Source organism: Monodelphis domestica, chromosome 2 (assembly GCF_027887165.1).
Source record: "Monodelphis domestica isolate mMonDom1 chromosome 2, mMonDom1.pri, whole genome shotgun sequence".
Classification (NCBI taxonomy): Eukaryota; Metazoa; Chordata; class Mammalia; order Didelphimorphia; family Didelphidae; genus Monodelphis; species Monodelphis domestica.
The window spans coordinates 531,892,395-531,914,822 of NC_077228.1; the positions used below are offsets into that span (position 1 = coordinate 531,892,395).

Genomic DNA, 22,428 nt, shown 5'->3' on the forward strand with positions numbered 1-22,428 from the left:
TTCTTAGATAAAGGAACTGAGGCCCCATAGTGGAATCTCTCCTGACTTATGCACCAGGGAAGAAATCAGGCTTTTAAATAATTTTTTGCTGCCTATTAAACCACAGACATTGGGTTAAAATACATTTTCCTAAAGCTCTCACCCCCTTTTTGAAAGAGTGGATAATTGGGGGTAGCCCCTTCTGTCTGTTTGTTAATGAGCATCTCTTTGGCTAGGAATAAAAATGTGAGCTCGCCAGGGGGCCTCTGGCCTGGACTTCAGTAATACGGTGTTGGCCCCTCATTCGGCTTCTCTAATCCATGATTTATACAGCTGCCAGAATTGTTTTGGTAAGGCCCAGGTCTGGCCATGTTTTTCGCTGTCTCAAAAACCCTGAGTGGCGATTACCTCCTATTGCACCTTCCTTACGTTCTGCAGTCCAGCTAGCCGCCGGATTTCCTATTCCCTCCACACACACTTACGTTAGCTTTTCCCCATGCCTGGAATGACCTCCATATCAGTCCTCACCCTTTCTCTCCATTGCTCTACACAGCAGGTATCACTTCTCTGAGGCTTTCCTTCCCCTCATTTGCAAGTGCTTTCTCCCCAGATGACTCTGCATTGGATTTAACGGAGTGCGTGTAGCCCCTCTGTAGGACGCCAGCTCTGTGGGGCGAGTCTCCTGAGTGCCCAGGCCTTGTACCCAGTAGGCTCCTGATATAAGGAGTGAGACATCAGTTTATCCAGCTAGGAACCCTAGAGAGCGCTAAACAATATTTGTTTTCTTTGAAGTAAAGCTATCAAAAGTGCCTGACTGTTGGTAAAATGGGGGGGGGGGGGTGCATCGAGGCAGCTTAAATGCCGCCTCTGACACTACCTTTTGATTTCAACTTCAACTCCCATGCTGCTTTACACCTCTCGGTCTCAGTTTCCCCATCTGTTAAATGAGTGGATAGAATGAATGCTGCTTTGGGCCCCTTCTAGTTCTAATGCGGACGGATTCTGTATGATCCCCAAAATGTAGAATTTGTTGTTTTTGTGTAATGTTTAATGCTTCCACCAGAGGGAGAGTTTTCCCAATTTTTTTAATCTATGTAGAGGTTCTGCTTTACTTAGACAGATTGCCATGTAGTGAATGTTTGCATCTGACACCAAAAATGAATAAAATGAGCCTCTGTTCAGGGTCAGATTTAAAACTTAGCCAAAGCAAAAGACTTTTGATCAAGGCTTAGAATAAGAAGTGAGCTTGGGAGACATTTAAGGATGGCCAGATTCTGATAGGGTCATAGCAGGAAGAAGGGAAAGGCTGTGCCCTGGGCAGAAATATGCAAGGAGAGAGCAAGTCTTGTGTGACAAGCATTGAGACAAGTGTGGCTTTGTGGACCCTAGTGGGTAACCCTGGGAAATTAGGTTGACAAGGCCAGATTATGTAGACCCTAGAGAAGTTAGTCAGGGGGACAAGCACTGCTTTTATGAAAAGCTTTGTGTGTCAGATATTATGCTAACACCTAGAGATGCAAAGAAGGGGGGGGGCAGCAAATGCAGACAGTCCCTGCCTTCCAGGTTTTCACAGTCTAACAGGGGAGATAGGAAATATGTATATCACTAAGACACATACTGAATTGAAGAAGGTCACCTTGAAAGGGAAGCCTCTAGTAACAGAAAGGACCAGGAAAAACCTTCAGAAAGGGGTGCTTGGCAGCCAGGGAGGCTGAAGTGAGGAATGAGAGCATCCAGAACTGGGAGACAGCCTGGGCAAAGTCAAGGAGAGTGAATACGCTGACATGACCAGACCCAACCGTGTGTGGTAGAAATAGGCAAGTGGCTAAGGTCAGGGGTGAACCAAGGATGCCCATTTTCACCACTGTTGTTCAGTGTTGTATGAGAAATGCTAGCTATAGCAGTAAGAGAAGAAAAAGGAACCCTGAAGGACCAGCATCCTACATTGTAAACCAAGATGAGATCAACAGGGTACATGATCCAAACATAAAGGATGACATTACCAGTAAATTAGGGAATATGGCATGGTTTACCTGGCAGATCCATGGAGAAGGGAAGAATTTAGGACCAAACAAGAGAGTATTATAAGATACTAAATGGATCGTTTTAATTATATTAAATTTAAAAGGCTTTGTACAAACAAAACCAATGCAACCAAGATTAAAAGGAGTGCAGAAAGCTGGGGGGATCTATAGCAAGTATTTCTGATAAAGGCTTCATTTCTCAAATATCTAGAGACCTGAGTTGAATTTATAAAAACAAAAGTCATTCTCCATTCAATAAATGGTCAAAGGATATGAACAGACATTTTTCAGATCAAAGCCATCTAATCATATGGGGGGGGGGGAAATGCTCTAAATCACTCGTGATTAGAGAAATGCAAATTAAAACAGCTCTGAAGTATCACCTCACACCTACATGATTGACCAATAGGATAGAAAAGGAAACATGATAAGTATTGGGGGGAATGAGGGAAAATTGGGATGCTAACACTATTGGTGGAGTTGTGACCCAATCCCATCATTCTGGAGAACGATTTGGAGCTATACCCAAGGGACTATACAACTGTATATCCTTGGACTCAGTAATATCATTACCAGGTCTGTATCTCAAGGAGATTAAAAGAAAGGAAAAAGAACTTATTTATACACAAAAATATTTATTGCAGCTCTTTTTGTGGTAGCAAAGAATTGGAAATTGAGAGGATGTCCATCAATTGCAGAATGGCTGAATAATTTGGAAACACTTATATGAACTGATGCAAAGTGAAGTGAGCAGAACCAGAAGAATATTGCACACAGTGACAGCAGTATTTTTTGGTGAACAATGGTGAATGACCTAGCTATTCTCAGCAATGTAGTGATCTAAGACAAGCCCAGAAACTCTTGATGGAGTCTGAATGCAGACTGAAACATACTTCATTTCACTTTTTTTTTTTTTTAATTTTAGATCTCTTCCACAAAGTGACTAATGTGGAAAAGCATTTTATGTGATTGCTCATGTAAAATCAATATCCAATTGCTTATCTGTATGAAAGGGGGGGGGGGAAGATTTGGGAAGAAAGGAGAGAATTTGGAATTCAGAATTTTTAAAAAGATGAATTAAAAACATGTTTTTACATGTAATTAGGCAAAAAGAAAATACTAAAAAAAGAAATAGATAAGAGTAGAGAGTTGATTGGGGTAGGGAGGGTGCAGATAATGAGCTCTGAGACATCTAGTTCAGAATGTCCAATAAGCGGTTGGTGATTGCAAGGCTGAATCTATAGATCTGGGAATCATTTACCTACCTAATGTTCACTGGGCCCATGTAGCTGATGTGCATGCTTATCAAGTGAGAACGCCCAAGGAAGAGTCTTGGGGACCCCTCTGGTCAGCCAGGTAGGAGGAGTCTGAGGCTGGGTCTTGGCAAGATGTGACTGGTAGAAGGACAAAGGAGAAAGTGACTTGAGAGTAGAGGATAGGTCAGAGTTGAAGGAGCTCCTCAGAGGGTGAGAGAGAGAGAGACAGAGAGAGACAGAGAGAGAGAGAGAGAGAGAGAGAGAGAGAGAGAGAGAGAGAGAGAGAGAGAGAGAGAGAGACAGAGAGAGAGACAGAGAAAGAGACAGAGACAGAGAGACAGAGAGAGAGAGACAGAGAGAGAGACAGAGAGACAGAGAGAGACAGAGAGACAGAGAGAGACAGAGACAGAGAGAGAGAGACAGAGAGAGACAGAGACAGAGAGAGAGAGTATTTATTAAGGGCTTTCTGTGTACCTGGTACAGGGCTGGGGGGGGGGGTGTGTGACATGATACAGGCACATAATTGGAAGTAAAGAGAATGTCCTCAGTAGTAGGTCACGGCTACTAGGATCTAAATTGGGTGATAAATGTGGCTAGTGTGAACCTCAAAAAAGCAAATCATTGCTGATTGGTGGTGGTAGAGGAAGAGTCTGGAAATGGCAGAGGGGAGCAAGGAAGGGGCTCTTCCAGTGTCCTCACTGCATCTAGTGAGTTGCTGCGGTGTTGCTAGTGATGAAAAGGGGAGCCAGGGAAACGGTATTGTGATCTCTCTGATCTCGGGGAGTAAGAATGGGAAAGGTTAAGTTGAGAGCAGGCTTCCCGTGGACGTTGTGGGGCTTGGGATGAAGGAGTACCACTGAAATGAGGAGAATTAAAAGGTGGTGATTGTAGGCTAACCATTGAGTCCATGGAGAATGGGAAGAGTTCAGACCCCATGGCTGCTGGTGGGGAAGCCTGTGGGGCCCTGGAAACCTATCTCCCAGCAGACAGAAGCAGGAGGCACATGACTGGAGTAGTCTGGGAGCCTGGTCAGGGGGTATCCTGCTCCCTGCCACTGAGTGGTCAGATACAAAGGGGTGCTGGGGGCTGAGGGCTGGGCGCCTTGTTAGAAGACAGCAGGTGGCCAGACGGTAAATTTGCAGTTTATGTTATACATTACAATGAGTCATCATAGATGTTTAAACGGGAATTAATGTAATGAAATCTATATTTCTGGAAGCTGCACATTGAACGGATTGAGGGTGAGCAAGCCTGGGACTAAAGCTAGCCCAGGGAATGGTGGTAGTAATTACCAGGAGGAGGCCTTATGAAGACTTGGCATGGGAATAGAGGAGAATTAGGGTAATTTGGGGGAGACCTTTGAAAGAGACTAATGAAAAGACTTGGGGTACAGATTGGACTTCCAAATGGCAGTGCAGGGGAAAAGGGGGAGCTACAGTGGGAAACCAAGGGATGGAAGCCCTCAGACAAGGAGAAATGAAGACAATCAGGAAGGCAGAAACCTAGAGCAGGGTCATAAATAGCCTGGATTGAATATTTCTCATTTTTATGTGGTGTTAGGTTTACACATGAGCCTCACAAGTTCCTTATCTGTTTGGGGAAAACCCTACTAATATTTGTTTTCCTCTCTTCTTAGTTCTTCAGTGAATATGAAAAGTTACTTCATTCAGAAAATTATGTGACAAAAAGACAGTCGCTCAAGGTATGGTCATTGGCTTTATTTTATTTCTCTGCTGAAATTTGGGGAGAGAAACAGAATACATAGAATGTGAAGGTTAGCGGCATAGGCCTTTGAGGGGAAAATAACTTCTCACTGTGCTAATGAAGCCAGGCAAGAAGCCACTGGTCTTTGCAGGGCCGGAGCCTCAGGCCTTGTAACTGTGGTAAGGAGGCGGGCGTCCTTGTTGCTCCAGGGACTCTTGCTGTACTAGTTGGGCCCAACAGAGGTCCAGACTTCTGCCTGCTCCTGTGAGCGGGGGCTGCTTATTGTGGTACAGTGAATGAAACTGCTGTAAAGGTATCTGGGGAGGGGTTGTTAGAATTGAGATTCTGCTTCAGAACTCTTAGCATCTTTTCCCTGAGAATGTGGCAGCCTCCTGTTCCCTTAGTGAGAACACAGTGGAGAACCAGGAAGGATTGGAAACAGAAAGGTTCTGAGCAGCCAAAGCCAAGATTGTGGAGCCTCTCTTTGTATGGGGCCGAACAGGGGTCCTCAGGTCCTTGTGCAGAACCTTAAGGACAAGTCCAGTTCTATGAGCTCTGATTTTTTCCCAACCAGAGCAGCTAAAAAGAGCCAAATAGAATTAGTGTAGAGCCGTGAACCTCCTTCATCAATCGGTTAATATGCATTTATGGAGCACCCACTGTGTGCCAGGCACTGTAGATAACAAAATTGAGACTAAAAGAGGAATTTCATGTGACAAGATGAAGTTTCTGGGTAAAATACCAAGTCCTGCATTAGGTTTCAAAAAATCAAGCCCGAGCCTTGCTTTAGTATTTGGTCTGGGGAAAAGGTTAGGAGGGCGCCACCAAGCCAAAGCTACGTCGATGAGGGAACTGCCCCCAAATGCCATGTCAGTGGCCTTTGTAGCCATGTAGTCTCTAGAGTCTCTCCTCACCTGAGGGGAGCTGGCAGCGTCTGCTCCCCTGAGCTCAGAAGGCGGCCCCAGGGCTTTGGGGTCTGTCACTTGAGGACCAGACTCCAGGCTGGGCTTCAGGCCACGTTTTTCAGCCTCGGCAGCTCTTTCAGAGGTTGCCCCCCAGGTGAGAGAGGGGCTGTGTTCAAGTTAGTGTGGGAACATTGTAGAAGTATCCAGAAAAGGGAGCAGCGAGGAGATCTGAGCGGGCAGTGCCGAGGAAGGCCAGAGATCACGCTGGACAGCCCAGGGCTGTGTGTGTGGAAGAGGCAGCTGATCTGCTCTGCACGCAGTTCGTTTCAAAGTCAAGAACTAGCACAAAGGAGGCTGAGGGCAGCCGAGGTCTTCTCATAGAGTTGTTGTGTCCCTGCAGTTGAAGTATGGGAGAGAGAAGGTCCTGTCTGGAAAAAGGGAGGATGGGCTGGAGAGTGCCTGGAGGAGAGGAGGGTTTGAGGGAGGCGTGAAGATGGGATTGACTGTCCCCTTGGGTGGGGAGGAGGAGAGGCTCCCAAGAGGGGGCTGGGGTCTCCTCTAGAGCCCCTCCTTGCCCCCAGAGCCACGTGACTGACCTGCTAGCTTCACTGATTCTAATGGGTGCGCTGGCCTCTTTGTTCCTGATTGGTTAAAAATCTCTCCTCAGCTTCTTGGGGAACTTCTGTTAGACAGACACAACTTCACAATTATGACAAAGTACATCAGCAAACCCGAGAACCTCAAGCTGATGATGAATCTTCTGCGAGACAAGAGCCGCAACATCCAGTTTGAGGCCTTCCATGTCTTTAAGGTGAGGGACTGCACCATTTCTTGGGTCCTGTGTTCATCTGGAAATCTTTTTAGGCTCAACAATTTGGTTGTGATAAAAATGGACACAATTTATATCAGTGGGCCTCAGTTCCCTGGCCTGTAAAATGGAGAGGGAAGAGGCCAGTCAGCTCTGGAGTGCTGCTCCTTCTCAGTCCTCTGAGAGGCTCCAGGAGGTCCTCCTGCTCTGGTCTGTCCTGGGAACGTGATGATCCTTGGCATTTGCCCAGGGCTTTCCTTGTAACTCAGTTAGTCTTGGACATTTTAGAGCCGAGAGTTAAAGGTAAGGCAACTGGCCCCAGGCTTTGCAGCTACTGAGAGTGGGAAGGAACTGGGTCTTGGGTTTCCAAACAGGCCTTGGACACCACCTCTAACCCCTCCTACTTGACCCTTGGTCAGACGGATGAGACCTAAATGAGATGTCGTAGACCCGATTACAGCTCTGATAACTAGAGAACGAAAGGCTTGTGTGGGCTTGTCCGTAGACCACAAAGCGAGCGGTTCTCATTTTTAAAGCTGCTGGTTTTAAGAATCCACACTTGGTCCTCTGGGCCAAGAATCTTTGTCTGTTTTGACAGTCGAGTCGAGTCAGTATTGAACAGGAGGCCTGAGGATGCTCAAACTTCAGGGGATCTTAATTACCCACGAAATAATAGCCAGTTTCTCAGCCTGAACATTCATGGGCCCTCCACACACTGATAGCAACCTGCCCTACTCCCTGGTCGGCTCTGTTTGACTTCTCAAGCCCTGAAAACCTTTTATTCCGGGGAAGAGAAGGATTCCGAATAGCAAGGACTGTGCTAGAGTGTCTGCATGAGGGTGACCAGGGTGGGGAAGAGGGGAACAGCCTAGGCCAGTCTGACTGTCTACCTATACAGAACTGGAGTGGAGTGAGTTTACTGACCCCCCCCCCCCTTAAAGATGGGGGCAGGGCTGAGATAATTAGTGGGGAAATCAGAGATTGTCTCTCCCTGGGATTCAGAAGCGTTTTAAGAACAACCGTTTCCATATGATCAAATTCCAGGTGCTTTGATAGTCTAGCTGCAAGTCTTCTTAACATGCCCCTTGACCCAGGGCCTTTGGAGGCCCCGTTTCAATGTTTGTGTCTCCACAAAAGCAATAAAATTGCATTAAGAACCCGAACAGGCCTCCGACTTCTTTTCCCTGGTGCCTGACCCCCACCCTGCACCGACTGAGGCTGCTGTGACTTGGACTTTCTGGGTGGGCACGTAAAGGCGCATATCCTTATTCTATCTGTGAGTTTTGGGTATCTCCAAAGGAAGCTTTTTGAACGGGTTTTCCGTTGCTTTGAGTTTATTTTTATCCATTTAGTGGGTCAAAAAAGGGTGAGATGAAGAAAGAAAGCGTCACTGGAATGAGAGGTTCCGAGTGTTGCTAAAAGAGCTGTTCGGTTGCCCATTTCCATACTTTCTTAGGTCATGTGGCAGAACGTTGGAGAACGTTCTGGTGAAAAGAGGCGTCCCAGTTCTGAATGTGAGCTGCTGGGGTGGAGAGTGGGCACTAACGTCCCCGCTTCTTCTTTCCTGCAGGTGTTTGTAGCCAATCCTAACAAAACACAGCCAATCCTAGACATCCTTCTCAAGAACCAAACGAAACTGATTGAGTTTCTCAGCAAGTTTCAGAATGACAGGACCGAGGATGAACAATTTAATGATGAGAAGACCTATTTAGTTAAACAGATCAGGGATTTGAAGAGACCAGCACAGCAAGAAGCTTAATCTCCATTAAACAAACATCGGAAATGTCCAGCCCCAAGTCAGCATTTGCTGTTAGATATTCAGCATCAGGCACTCGTACCGATTCATGAGGAACATCACTGCTAACCTGCTGTCCAGTGAACGGTTTTCATTTTCCTTTTTTCCTTTTTTTTTTAGTCCAAGTTGAAAAACAGCTGCTGCTGCTGCTTTCTTGCACATTAGAGCACCGTGTGGACCTTTTCTTGGTCTTTGTGTCCTTTCCGAATTCAGAGACACTGCTTGTTGGAGGGTCCTAGCAAGGCGAGGGTTCGAAAAGCAAACAGAGATTCTAGTTTGATTTAGGAAAGAAGGCGTTAAAGGTCCTTAAGTGACCGGCTGCATGCTTGCCAATCTGATTCAATCCATTACGTTTGCACTTACTCGTTTGACGTCCAAGCACGCTTGGCACCCTTAGTATCTGATTGTACGCCTTGATTTCGACAAAACAGAAATGTTCAGTGCTTTATCTGTGATCAGAGGGGAAAGGTGTCGGAGAGGCTCCCTGGAGGATAGTTGTCATGCTAATAAACCGATAGATGTTGCAGCCTAGCAGCTTGTCCGGTGGGAAGGAGGCCTCAGGAAATCCCGAAGGAGACATGTAAATAGGCTTTTCAGCGCTTTCTAGATTTTTTTGACATTTGGTTTGATTTTCTTGAGACTTGTCAACTTGGAGATGTTGGAGGGTTTTTGTTCATTTGACTTTTTAAAGGAAGGTATTTTAAGACAGTAGAACTAGCAGTGACATTTCATTTCAACAGTGCTTACAGATTTCTTTTGTATATAACTACTAGACTACTCATTTCTTTAAAATGATTTAATTTGTACAGCAGAAGAATGTTATTGTATTAGTCTGTAACTATTACCTAATATTGAATTTTTGCAAAAATGAATGCTCCTATGTAATTGAATCTCTCCAATCACATGGAAATGCTGATTTAACACTTTCCTGAGTACTTACTGCAGCATTAAAGGGAAGAACAACCAAATTCTTTGTATTCACTTCTCTAACTGGGTGCCATCCATTAGAATAGGCTCAAATAGAAACTGGAACCAGTAAACTGTATTCTTACTGGATAATATTGGCCTTACTCATTTAAAATTAGTTGTGAGTTCACGAGATCTATAAATAAATGGTAAAGATTATGCTCAATTCATGCTGATTCTTTGTGTGAGGGGTGGGGACCTCTGGAGAGCATCCCCTTTCCCTCCTAGTGTCCGTGACCCAGTCCAGTAGTTGTGGGCCTGAAGGATGGACGCACTGGCCTCTGGTGTGCAGGTTCCTAGTCGTACCCCACCCCCGCCCCGCCCCGCCCCTTCCTGTCCCTAGATGTCTCCGTATTTACAGAGAACTGATTTTGCATCACTTCCGTTTCTGTGCCCACAACAAAACAGCGGCCGCTGGACTGAGCTGAGCAGGGGGTTGGGGAATGGTATGGATCCCCTTGCGGGGATGCCAAGATCACACCTCCACACCTTTGGGATCCGAGTCTGAAAGTTCCAATTCCGCGTGGCTGCAGCTGATTAAGAACTTCATAGAATTCTCCACCCTTTGCTAGCCTCTCTTCCTCACTAAATGATTTCTCTGCTGGTAGAATGGGACTCTCCATTTAGGTTTCTATTCCTTTTTAAAGCCTTCGTGAAAGGAAACCAGATAAGAGCACGACTCAGAAAACAGTCCGTTGGGTCCTATTTAATGTACACTATTCTAATTGGTCTTTTTAAGGGGATCTTAAACTAGTCCATGTAAAATAATTCGCATTTCCTATTGGAAATAGGTAGGGGAAGTGACTTCACTTCTGGAAAAGGAAATTGCCATTCTTTTTAGAGAGGCCCGCGTGGCCCCCGGAATTGTAAGTATTACTGTTAGTGTTGCCTGGCCCTGTATGCTATGTGCTTTTAGCGAGGATAGCCTGATCGCCGTTGAGGGGAGCAGAGTTTATTTGCCAAGCTAGTTCTCAACATCAAAGCTTCCACTTGGGCCGTGTGTCCCAGCACTAAAGCTTCCTCTCCATAGAGCAGGAAAGGGGGGGGGGGGAGCGTGTGAAATGGAGCCTGGGCTCTGGAGGCAGTTGCTGTGGTGTTTTTTCTTTATTTGGGTTTTTTCTTTTCTTTTTTTAACAACAGAATGTGAAAGCATTGAGCGTTAAGAAAAAGTTGTGTTTTAGAGTTCTGATCATTTGACATGTTTGTAGTATGGAGAACTTGTACTCGAAGTGGTTTCTTCTCAAGTGTTAGGGAGGCTTGCATAGACGAAAGCAGTTATTTCATGGGACTTTTACCCTTAAAAAAAAGTAGAGATGTATACAATTGTAACTACTGCATATAAAAGCATTTCATTTCGCCCAAGGAAAATGCATTTATATTGGAAAATCTGGCTGGCCCTGTAATTTAAATTGAAATAAAATTTTGAAGAAACAAATTGTCTGCTTTTGTAATGTGTTTTGAGATCCTGACATTCAGGGACAGGACCGACTCCCCTTAAGCGATGCACAAATAACACCTCGTGTGACAAAAACAGCCAGTGATCCGCCCTTTTAAAGGGAGGCGAAGTGCATTTCAGATTCACAGCCCTCGCTGAAAAATGCCAACGCTCGCCCCTGTTTTCTCTCCTGCCCACTGCCAGCTTGGTCTCTTGTGTCTCCTAGGCCTTTCGGAGCTTAAGTGTCCTTTTGTCCTCTTGGAAGACAACCTCACGGGGCGCTTTTTAAAACAGAGCATCAGTAAGCAGATCTTTGCCCCGCTTTCGCTGTGAAAGTCCTGAGACAGCCAGCATGAGAGCAGGAAAGGGGTCCGGCTCGGCTCTTCCCTGCCGGGTGCTGGGAGGGCCTTAGCTTATCTCCAAAGTCCCTTTTCCTCCCGAGGCTCCTGGGACGGAGGACCTTCCTAGAGATGAAAGAATCTTCCCCAAGTGAGGCAAAAATGAAAACGAATTCTGAAGTTGGTGTGCGAATGCCAGAGTGGGCTGGGAGGACACCTTCCCTCCCCAAGAAGGGCCGGCCTGTGGGCAGAGAAGGGGGAGGCGCAGCACCCCGCTTCTTACAGAAGCTCTTCCTCTCGGGACGAGACCCTGGGGTTTGCGGCCTCCTTACAAGAAGCCTCACGTACTTTCTCTGGAAAGGATCAGATCGCGTCCCGTCATCACCGGTGAAGAAAAGGTAGGGAGCATCGAGGTGGGCTGGAGCATGGAGGCCCCCCCCCCCCCGTGGTTATTTAACAGATCTAGGCCTCACACACGCACTGGCCACTCGGCGGGGGGGGGGGGGGGGGGGGGCTTGGGGGTCATCCGGCCAGCCTCACCCTCTTCCCCACTGGCGAGCTGCTTTTGGCCAGGAAGCGGCAGCATCGCCTGGAAGATGCTGCGGCCGTTTCCATTAGGGCCCTCCTGGGGGTGTAAAAGCTACCCTCGGCCTCCTGACACGCAAACTTGGTTGTCCCTCGGGGTTGCTCCCTCTGTCTTCCACTCGCCCTCTTTGCTCTCTTCAGCAAATTTAAGGGCAGTCGAAGGCCCTCTCCAACGTTGATGACTTACACGCAGCGCTCGCCGAGTTCTCTAATGCACCTTTTAAACCTTCCCCCGTCTTTGAATGACTCGGTGACTCGCCCAGCGTCACCTAGCTAAGACATGTCCGAGGTCCGATTTGAACCCAGGACCTCCCAGCTCTATCCACTGGGCTTCTGGCACTCCTGAGTTCTCTTAGTGCAAATGTAAAGTGATTTGGAAAGGACCGGAGGTCCGCGAGGATACGGACAGTTAGAAGCAGCGAGTTCGGGCCTGGGTCCTGCCTTACTAGTAATTGCCGCTTGCTGTTTTTGCTCAGGAAAGTCCGGCTGCGCTCACCTGGTGTTTCTCTCCCCAGGCTCCCTGCGAACGGCTTGGGCCTGTCTGTTTCCCTTCTACACCGCAGGGCTCTGCACGGTGCCGTCTGGGCGCGTCGGGAGGGGCTGCGGCTTCGGCCTCCGACGGGACGGCGCGACGCACTTGCAGCCTGCGCCGGGGCTCCTCAGCGACCTTTACAATCGCTCGCTTGGTTTTCCTCCAGAGCTCCACTCGGAGGCTTCCCGAGTGGGGCTCCGGACTATCGGCTCTAGAACTGGTCAGCACTAAAGCGTCTCTTTGTAATACGTTCTGTTCAGCGTTATCAGCGTAAGATGAATGGCAAATCCTCCATCCTGCGTATTGGTTCTAAGGCAGAGGAGCACGAAGGGCTGGGCCACGGGGTGAAGTGACTCGGCCAGGGTCACCCAGCTAGGACGTGTCTGAGAGGCCACATTTGAACCCAGGACCTCCCATCGCTAGACCTGATTCTCAATCCCCCGAGCTCTCTGGCTGCCCCAGGGAAGCCTTTTTAAACCAGAATGTTTCAAGAAGTCTTGCTCACCGTTTTCTATTGTGACAGGTTTTGGCGAAAGATTCTGATTTTCTCCCTCCTTCCCCTCACGGCGCCTCAGATCCGTAGGAAATGGTGTGATAGAGGTTCTGCTGTGGCTTTCGGGCCGTGCCGTTTCCACGGGCCCAGCCGTGACAGAAGACGCTCCGCACGCAGCACAAGTCTCGCGAAGAAAGCAAAGGGGAAGACGGCGGCCTTGATCCTTCCCGTCCTCCTCTGCCGTGAAGGCGTCTTCCTCCGCGCCCCGCTGGAGATCTTGGAGGCTTGCGTGGCCGACAGCGGTTAGCTCCTCCCGGTCCGTCCTTGGGCCCTGCCTGTTGTCTGCCTTCCTTTGCGCCGTTCCTAGACGTCTTCCCAGGCTTTTCTGATCTCCTCCTGTTCCCCCTTTCTGATGGAGCCACAGCAGGCCCCCTCAGGGGCCCCAACTGCCCTTGTTGCCTGTTTTTAACTCATTCAATCAAGAACTTAGAGTATCCCTACCTGGCACTAAGTGAGGCTTCAGTCACTTACTAGAGGGGGTGACACCTCCACAGGCCACACCCCTTGGGCAGTGCTAGGCAAATTGAAAGGCTGCCATTGGTTCCCGTAAAGCGGGGGAGTGGCCGGAATGAAAGGCTGGCAGGCTTTGTTTTGAAATCTTACTGAGTCCATTTAGAAGGTTTTTCCCTGGTTACAGAATCCCGTTCTTTCCCTCCCCAGCCTAGGCGCTCGGGTGGCCTTCTCAGAGTCTGTCTCTTCCTCTTGCACGGCTTCACTTTCCCTCCGTCGCTAGAGCTGCCAAAAGTCTCCTTGACCCAGGCTGGGAGGGCTTGACATCCGCCACCACAGTATCCCTTTAGGATGCTTGTATTCAGCCTCAAGCCTACATTTACCTGTTACAACCCATGTTTATTAGAGTAGATATTACTATGTAATAACATATTAGATAATGGATACATAAACATATCCTATCAAATGAGCCAAAGCCATCGCCTGCCCTGGCCAGAGAGAGACATGGGGGGGGGGGGGGGGGGGACGAAGATGCTCCTTAGGAGAAGCCGGCGCGGGCGGTCTGGGAGTTGGTCCCTTGTGATAAAGCTGCCCACTTGTGCCCCCGGTTTCAGGGGGTTTTCATGGAGAGGGAGAGAGCGAGGGAGCCATTTCCGCCTTTCTGGGAGGAGGCTGCACAGCTGGAGGCTCCTAAATGAAGAGGAACAAAGTTCTCTGGTTCTCTCCCGTGCCCTCCAGGCCCACCTCCCCACGTCTAGCCACGGCCACCAGCGTCTTCCCATGGCTCGTGGTTGCAGTCTTGGAGTGGTCCTCGGAGCTTCCTTTTCCCGTGTCTGTATTCAGGGAGTTTGGAGTCTCTTCGGCTTCTTTCCTCTCCTGGGCACGGCCCCTCTTGCCACACTCCTGCCTGCAGCCCGTCCTCTGTTCCCCCATCCCCCGCCGCACCGCCAGCGATCTTACTGGGGGCTTTGGGGCGCGTTAACGAAGCACTTTCCCGCCAGAGGACTTCTGTGTCCCTTTAAGCTTTGAGTCCCAGACCAGGCGGGCTCTCAGCCCTCTTTCAGCCCTCCATCTGGCTTCTCGTCGGGCATCCCAGGCACAGGGACGGTGGCCGTGGCAGTGAGACAGGCCCTGCGCGTGTGCCTGCCATACACTTGGTGCCGAATGCCCGGGTGTCACAAGCCAGTCGCTGCCCTGTAAGTGGAGGGAGTTCCCTTGGCACCCCCCCGCTCCTTGCAGAACGCTCAGAACCCAGGCGGTGCTTCATATAAAAGCCTTGTTGACAGGCCTCCGAGATTTGGGGGGTGGAGGAGGCCGCTCGGCTCTTCCCTGGGCCCCTTTGCTCTTGGTCTCTTGTTTGGAGAGACTCGGCCTTCCTCCCTTTCTCCCGTCAGACTTTTGAACCCAAAGACCAGAGTGATAGAAACAATTCTAGCCTGGCACGTTTCATCCTTCAGAGCCGCAGGGTGCCGTGTGGGGTTCTGTAGGAAGGAAGCAGGCCAGACCATCCTAGGTGGGGGTTGAGAGAGAGGAATATTCAGGAAAAGCATGATAGTATGGTGGAAAGTGCTTTGTCTGGCCTTGGGGCTGAGCCCCTGACTTCTAGTCCTTTTGCCTTGGTGATGGGACTCCCTAACCCAAGATTATTGCAAATTGCTTGCCTTCATACACTCTGCAGTCTGGCCAAATTTACCTCCTGGCTTTTCTTGTCCAGGACATCCCATCGCCTCCTGGACCTCAAATACATTTCCTCTCCACCCCCACCCCTTAGGACTCACTGTCAAGAGCTCCGTCAGCCACTCGGGGCTCCTCTACTGCGCACCTTCTGTTGCCATCTGATGGGTCTTGGGCTTAGGTGGATGTGTCCGGGTTGTCTCCCTCAGCAGAATGTCAGCTTCTCTGAGTGGAGTCTGTTCCATTTCTGTGTTTGGATCTCCTGTGCCTAGTCCAGAGCAGGGACTCAATAAATGGGGAAAGGTTTCTTAATTGATAGTTTGAATCCTAATGAAACCCTTAAGTGATCCTTAAAATACTCTTCCAGTGAAGGGTGGGGAAGACAAGGGTCAGTAGCAAAAAAATGGAATTGCCATCCTGTTGCCGATCCCACTTTTCCCTAGTCGTCAGCCGAGAACCCTTGGCAGCCTCTCCTCATCCCAGTCCTGGGCACCAGGACTAAACTGCCTGAGCTGCCTTTGACCCATAGATTATAGAATGTTAAAGCTGGAAACAACCCCCCACCTTGGGAAGGAGAGAAGGAAGGAAGGAAGAATGGATGGATGGATGGATGGATGGGCAGATGGGTCATTCTTTGAAATAACTAGAGAAAACAAAAGGATAGCCAAAGGCAAACCTAGACAGGCAGGACGATTTGGAAAGGATTATGTGGACGCTGGACAGCCTAAATGATGACCCCCAGGATTAAACCGGATACTCTGTGGAATCTGATCAGGACTGAGGCTACACAAACTGTAATCACTAAAAGGAATTGTAGGGACTGAAGATAAGGTTTTGTAACAGGGAAAGGAGGAGTTGAAGAGGCAGAGGGAATATGGATACTGGTAAGGTAAAAGGAGAGATACTCCCTACTGAGAGGCTAGCATTGAAAAATGGGGTTCCCAAGAAATAGGCCAGCAAAGATAACCTGAGGGGATGTCTTCTCTATTGACTGAAGTTGAAGATACCCAGGGCAGCGTAAACCTTAAAATTTCTTAAACTTATAAATGTTGGAAATTTCACCATTGGGAAATTTCATACTTGAAAAATTTCCTATTGAGAGTGGGAACTCTATTGGAATGTGAACCCCATTGGCATGGGAGGTTCCTCCTCCTCCCTTCTTAAGATTACTTTAGGACAGAAACCTTTTGCTGAACAATGGAAAGGGCTTTGACCTATGCTTAAGCATAGAACAGGAATTTCTTTGAGTCATGATTGATTATAGAATTGATACAATGGAGATACTTGGAATGACAGAACCAGGTCTTGGAAATTGCAATCTCCACCCTACTCAGTCCTAACAGGATTTAGGAAGGGCTGCAGCATAGATCAAAATTTAATTATTTGAGAATATGACCTTCAACAGACATGTGCAAAGCCACAGACCTCTGGGCGGTCCTGGGTTAAGCTAGAGCCACCATTGGCACAGGGAAAATGATGGACAGTGATTGGTAGATGTGAGAACTGAGGGGAGGGAACTTGGATGGTTTCCTTAAAGATAGAGGAGTCTGAGGACGGTGGTGGGTGGTTGGAGAGTTTTGACTCTGAGTGGTTGGAGAGGTGCTCTGAGAAGTTTGCTCTGAAGGAAGCTGGAGGTGGGGGCCCTGAGATTGTTTCTCCATTTTGGTCTTTGCCCCAGCTATCTAAGGACTTAGGCCTTTTGGCCCAGCCTAAACAGAGGGGGTATTTAAGCCCTATTCCCTTCTCTCCCCTTTCTCTCTCCCTCTCTCTCTCTCTATCTCTAATTCCTTTCTTCCTCCTGTTTGTAATTAAACTCTATAAAAGGTTGACGGCTGACTTGAGTTTTCATTTAGGAATTACATAGCTGAATTCCTTGGCGACCTTAAATTAATATATATCAGTCTTTTAAAGTGATTTCCTTGTCACAGCAGGTAAGCACAGACACTCCTGAGGGACAAGCCTCCCCACGGACCAAGGACCGCAGCCAGGGATCCAATAAGGACTGTCCTTAGGTTCAGCTCCCTCTATGTTCCCCTGAAATGATAGTCATCTTATCTTGACTTTGGGTTATTTAACTCAAGATGAATTTAATAACAAGTTTGGATTGGGAAGATATCAGGGAATTGGGATTTCCCTAAATTGGGTTTGAGTCTCTCTCAACTTTTGAGCTGAGGCCAGGCCTTGAAGGCTGATGGAGGGTTTCTTTTATTTCTAAGCTAATCTATGCTAGTTTTCTTAAGTTCAAAGTCTTTAGGAGTAGAGGGCAAGAGGAAGAAAAGGTTCTGACCTTTAGAGCTGGTTGGTCCTGTCTCTTCAGGCTGATGCCCCTAAAGACCAGCCTTACTGTTCAAACCACTCCCCTTAAATCCTTTTGTTTGATGACACAATCACAGGAATCCAGGCAGAGCACACAATTGGGAAATATCTAGGAATAGAGTTACTTCTATCCAGAGACAGGGAGAGAGCTGCTCCTTCCAGTCCCAGGGCCAGGAAAAAGAGAATCCTTCAAAAGCAACAGTCACTCTCCAAGTTGCCCCTCCCCCCACCGTCATTCTTGTCAATATCTTCTCTCTAACATTACAACTGCTGTTTGTGCCACCTGAGTGGCAGAAAGTCCAAAAATTGCTTCAGTTTTCCTTTCCACAAAGCCCAGAGAACTTTCTCAGATCCACTCTACTCACCTTTCCCCCATCTTGTACTTGGAAAGTTGACCTTTTTCAGCCTAATTATAAACCTTTGGTTATGTGGCTGACACGTGTTGGGGTCTGGGTCTGACCGCCCTCCAGCCACCTCTCACTGGACTCTTTCAAAGTTACAAGAGATGGTGGATAGAAAGAATGATGCCACCTTAAAGTCGCCTTATAAACCAGTATCATTATTGTCATTAAAACCCTTCCCTTCCAGCTAAGAATCAATACTGTGTATTGGTTCCAAGTCAGAAGAGAGAGGTAAGGGCTGAATGTTGGGGGTTAAGTGACTTGCCCAGGGTCACATAGTAAACCATTATTATAAGGTGATTAACAAAAAGGATTATATCCAAAATCTCCTTTTTTGGAAGGGGGATCCAGGTGAGGTTTAATGGACATCAGTGTTGGGACTGATGGTGTTTCACAATTTCATCATGACCTGCATGCTGAGCTACATGGCCCACCTGTTCCTTGTTGGTGGGTACCATCCTACTTAGGGCTGAAAGAGTAGACAAGGGCCCTAATTAAATCTCTGTGGCTTTAGGTAGATGGCTCAGAAGACATTCCCTGGCATCGCTCTTTGAGATCTTCCCAATGGATCCTTGGGTGCCTCCAACAAAGCTTTTGTCTCTGGGTTTGGGCCTCACCCAGAGGAGGTGGCAAACACGAGGGTCAGCAGCCAAAAGGACCCAATGGGTTTCATCTAGAGAAGATCTAGGTGGCTTGTGCCAGCTCTATCCGGGCATTTGAAGAACAGTCATGAGGAAGAGCTATTGGAATGGTTCAGCTTGACCCTAGACAGCAGAACTACAATATGGAGGACAGAAGAAGCCACACGGTCCAATTTGTGAGAAGCTTGTAGTAAGGGATTTCTAGCGGGGCTTACGGGATGCTGCAAACCAAGATTCCACAGAACAAGGACTGGGTCAACATTCTAAGCACTGGGTAGCTGAGAGACAGTTGGGAATTGGGAGTGCCTCTCTGAAAGAAGATGGAGAAGGTGTGGAGGGGTCTCTGAAGGAAAACAACGTTGGAGCTGCCAGGGAATTGGACCATCTTCAAGGAGGGGTTGAGTGTGTGTGTGTGTGTGTGTGTGTCTGTCTGTCTGTCTGTCTGTCTCCTCGTTCCCCTTGAATCCTGTGAGGACTCTTCATCCTGAGGCTGTTTGACCCAAAGGAGGACTCTGGTGTCCTGAGAATCTTAGGCCCTGGAGACTTTACAAATCCCTCTTTATCTTTAATTACTCCTTTAGTAAGGTTAAGATAATTTAGAAAGTTTAAGGTTTTAATATCTGGGTGGGGTTAGAAGTTACTCCCCAATTCCCTTCCCTTCCTTTCTCCCTTTAGTTAAATAAACTTTTGTTTTATATTGATATTTAGTTTGAACCCTTCCTTTAACACTCCCAGTAACAAACTGGATACCAACATGAGCTGTTCTAGGTGAATGGGCTTCACTTCCTTCTCTCTGGAGGCCGTGAAGTAGAGGCCGAAAAAGCCCCATTGTCCATAGGATCACAGAGTTAGAGCTGGTCACTCTCCTTATTTTACAGGGGAAGAAGCTGAGGCCCATAAGGGAGAAGGTGTGAGGCAGGTACCAAGTGACAGTATTGGGATTCGAATCTAGGACTTGGATTCCCAATAAAACCCCCTTTCCACGGCCCTGTTCTCCATCCTATTTCAAACACGTGCACTTCTATGCATCTCCAAAAAATAAGGGTTTCAGGGACTCTGAGAAAGACATATGGCTGTTCCAGAGGGGAGGGCGGTGACCCGGATAACAGAAAGCCTCAGTGAAGCCAAACCAGCAAAGGAAATCCTAAAGAGGACCAAGATGAGCAGGCCAGTGCTGGAATGGCTGAAACATGGACTGTCAAGTGTGTATTTCTGAAAACCTGGCTGTCCAGAAGAGAAGCCCCATTTCCTGTTTGCTTGAGGAAGTGTTCCGAGTAGTTGGGTGTTTTGTGGTTAATATTTCTTTAAAAAAATGTGTCTAGAATCATCGGATTAAGAGCTTGAAGGGAACCTTTGAGAGGTAAAAATGATTCCCCCGCTGGGAGAGGCTGGCTGCGGCCCTCCAGGGACTGTGAAGAGCCCCCCGAGAAGGGCAGAAGAAGTTATCAAAGACAGCATCCCCCCAACAAGCACATGAAGTCCCTGCAGCACGCGTGTTCTCAGGGCAATGCCCAGTGCCTGGGGCAGGGGAGGTGCCGTGTGAATGCCCACAAAGCCACAGACACATACGTAGCCCCGATGAGTGGGCAGAAGTCATGGGATGCAGGAAGAGCTCCAAACAGAAGAGGGGCCAGACCCGGGCTGGACGCACCATGGGGAAGGATGGGAAGAGGCAGAAGCGATGGAGGAGCAAGCAGCCTTTGGACAGGATCAGAGGCAGGAGGCAGAGTTTCGGCTCTAGGGGAAGAGCTGGTGGGCCAGTTTGGGAGAATCTCAAATGGCAAAGAAGCCTGGACAGGTAGGTTTGAGTCAGACACGGAGGGCTGCCCCGGGGGGGGGGTAATCTGGGGGGCGAGAGGGAGCCCTTGAAGGTGTTTGAGCCAGGAAAGTGCCTTGGGACCATGATTCTGGGTGCTGTGCTGACCATTGGGATCTGGGAGAGACTGGAAACTGGGAGCTGAATTCATATGAACTGGCCCCGAGAGGATGGGGGAGGACAGATGGCCAGTTCAAGGGCTGTCCTTGTGCACAGGAAAATCCCATCAGGAGTCCCTGCATCACGCTGACCAGATCATCTAGGGAGGATTTGTGGAAATACAAAGAATGTGCAGAGGGGTCGCAATCTGCAGCAGCAGACCTATTCTGAGGTTGTGGCTCTCCTGAAGAAAGCAGCTATTGGGAATTTTGGTGGTTGTTCAGATAAGTTTTCATGTATTGTTTTTCCTCTAACATCACAGTCATTGCTGGAGATCTTCCCCTGGCTCTCACCCAGGAAGAGGAGCTTGTAGTAAAGGAAGTTAAACTGAAGGAAGTAATTGTGGCATAGTGGAAAGAATCAGAGGCCCTGGGTTCAAATCCTACCTGCTTCTTACTGTCTGTGGGACATCACGCTCAGCTTCAGTTTCTTCCTCTGAAAAATGGACTAGATGGCCTCAGGGGTCTCTTTCAGCTCTCAGAATATAGTTAGGGAAAAGGGAGGAATATTGTCATTGGGACAGCTTGAGTCCGGGAGACTCGAGCCCAGATCTGGCTGAGTGACTCTGAGTGAGTCACATAACGCTGTTGGCCTCAGTTTCCTCATCTGTAAAATGAACTGGAAAAGGAAACCCCTCTTGTTGCATTGCCAAGAAATGGGGTCATGAAGATGCTGAACTGATGGAAAACAACACAGCGACAAATCGTAACAAACAACTAACTTCATAGTATTCTGAAAATAGTCTTGACCTTAAGGACCTGCTGGAAGAGTCTAGAAATCCTTCAGGGGTTCCATTCTCACATTTTGAGAATTTAGAGAGAATCAGATCATGTCCGGATTGGGATGAAAATCCATCCTGGAAGCTCTTTACAGAGACCCAACTAGGGGACCCATAGGATAGAACAGTGGGTGAGGAAGCCCCGAGTTCAGGTGATGAAAGAGTTACTAATTGTGGCAGTTTAGGCTCAGATGAGATAAGAGGTGGCTTCGCAAGCCTTCAAGTGCTCTATAAATAGTAGTTATTCATACTATCATTTACTGTGAGGTTCTTTGAGCCAAAGATTGCAAATACACAGAACCAAAGGCTGCTTGGGCAAGGCGAAAGTCTCTGGGTTGGCATTGACTCTTGGGGGGAAACTCCCCTGGGCACAGCACAAGTTGATCCCCTCCGTGCTTGGCTGCCTGACCTTTGTTTTATACTGGGAGGATGATGGGGAGCCAGGAGGAGAGAGATGAAGAAAACAGCTGGGCACTGAGTTCGTGGTGCCATGTGGTGTGGGCTTGGACAGTTCGGGTGGCATTCTGGTGCCCGCTTCTCCCAGCACCCCACCTGATTTTGGCCTTTCTCCAATTCTCGTCCACGTCACTCCCCTTACAGCTTGGCTATCTTTTTTCCTTCTCTTCCTCATTTTCTTGTCTTCCTTCCTTGTTCTTTTGGTACGGCTTCCCAGAAGTCAGTGAGAAGGATGCTGGGAGAAATTTAGATGATAGGAAACAAATGAGTTGGCCATCAGTAGAATTCCTGCCAGAAGACAAGGAATAGAAAAGACTTTGGGGGGAGCTGAGTATCTCAGTGTATGGAGAGCCAAGTCTAGAGGTCCTGGGTTCAAATTTGGCCTCAGAACACTTCCCAGCTGTGTGACCCTGGACAAGTCACTTAACCCCCATTGCCTAGCCCTTACCACTCTTCTGCCTTGGAGCCAATACACAGTATTGACTCCAAGACGGAAGGTGAGGGTTTAAAAAAAAGAAAAGACTGCCTGGCTCTCCTCTTTGGTTCAAACCCTCTGTTTTAGTGGCTCATTCCAGTGCCTTGTACACAGCAAGCACTTAATAAGTGTCTGTCGAATGGATTCTGGGCTGATCCCAGCTCTGGCCATCCGTAGAAGGAAGGCCAGGGGACCCCGGACATCTTTTCCAGTTCTCACCTTTAGCCTTTGCTGGGTGGTGAGTCATGGCACACGACTCCATTCTTCCTCAAGGAGAGTGAAGAAGGGGCTGTGAAGTCCAAAGGATCCAGTGCCCAGACATGGAGCTGTGAAAAAGGTCCAACGAAAAGGCGCGAGAGCTGAACTGAGAGGGGAAAGGTGC

The 22,428-nt window shown here is 48.2% G+C and overlaps 1 protein-coding gene across 8 annotated transcripts in view; it reads left to right on the plus strand.

The window, feature by feature from the left end:
* Positions 1-9,603, plus strand: part of CAB39 (calcium binding protein 39) — a 105,536-nt gene extending 95,933 nt beyond the window's left edge. For all 8 annotated transcript variants that reach the window (XM_056819963.1, XM_007485853.3, XM_007485852.3 and 5 more), the window contains 3 exons: positions 4,896-4,961; positions 6,536-6,679; positions 8,247-9,603. In XM_056819963.1, coding sequence (XP_056675941.1) covers positions 4,896-4,961; positions 6,536-6,679; positions 8,247-8,435 — 399 coding nt within the window. In that variant the 3' untranslated portion in view covers positions 8,436-9,603. The remainder of the gene's footprint in view (positions 1-4,895; positions 4,962-6,535; positions 6,680-8,246) is intronic.
* The last annotated feature ends 12,825 nt before the right edge of the window (positions 9,604-22,428 follow it).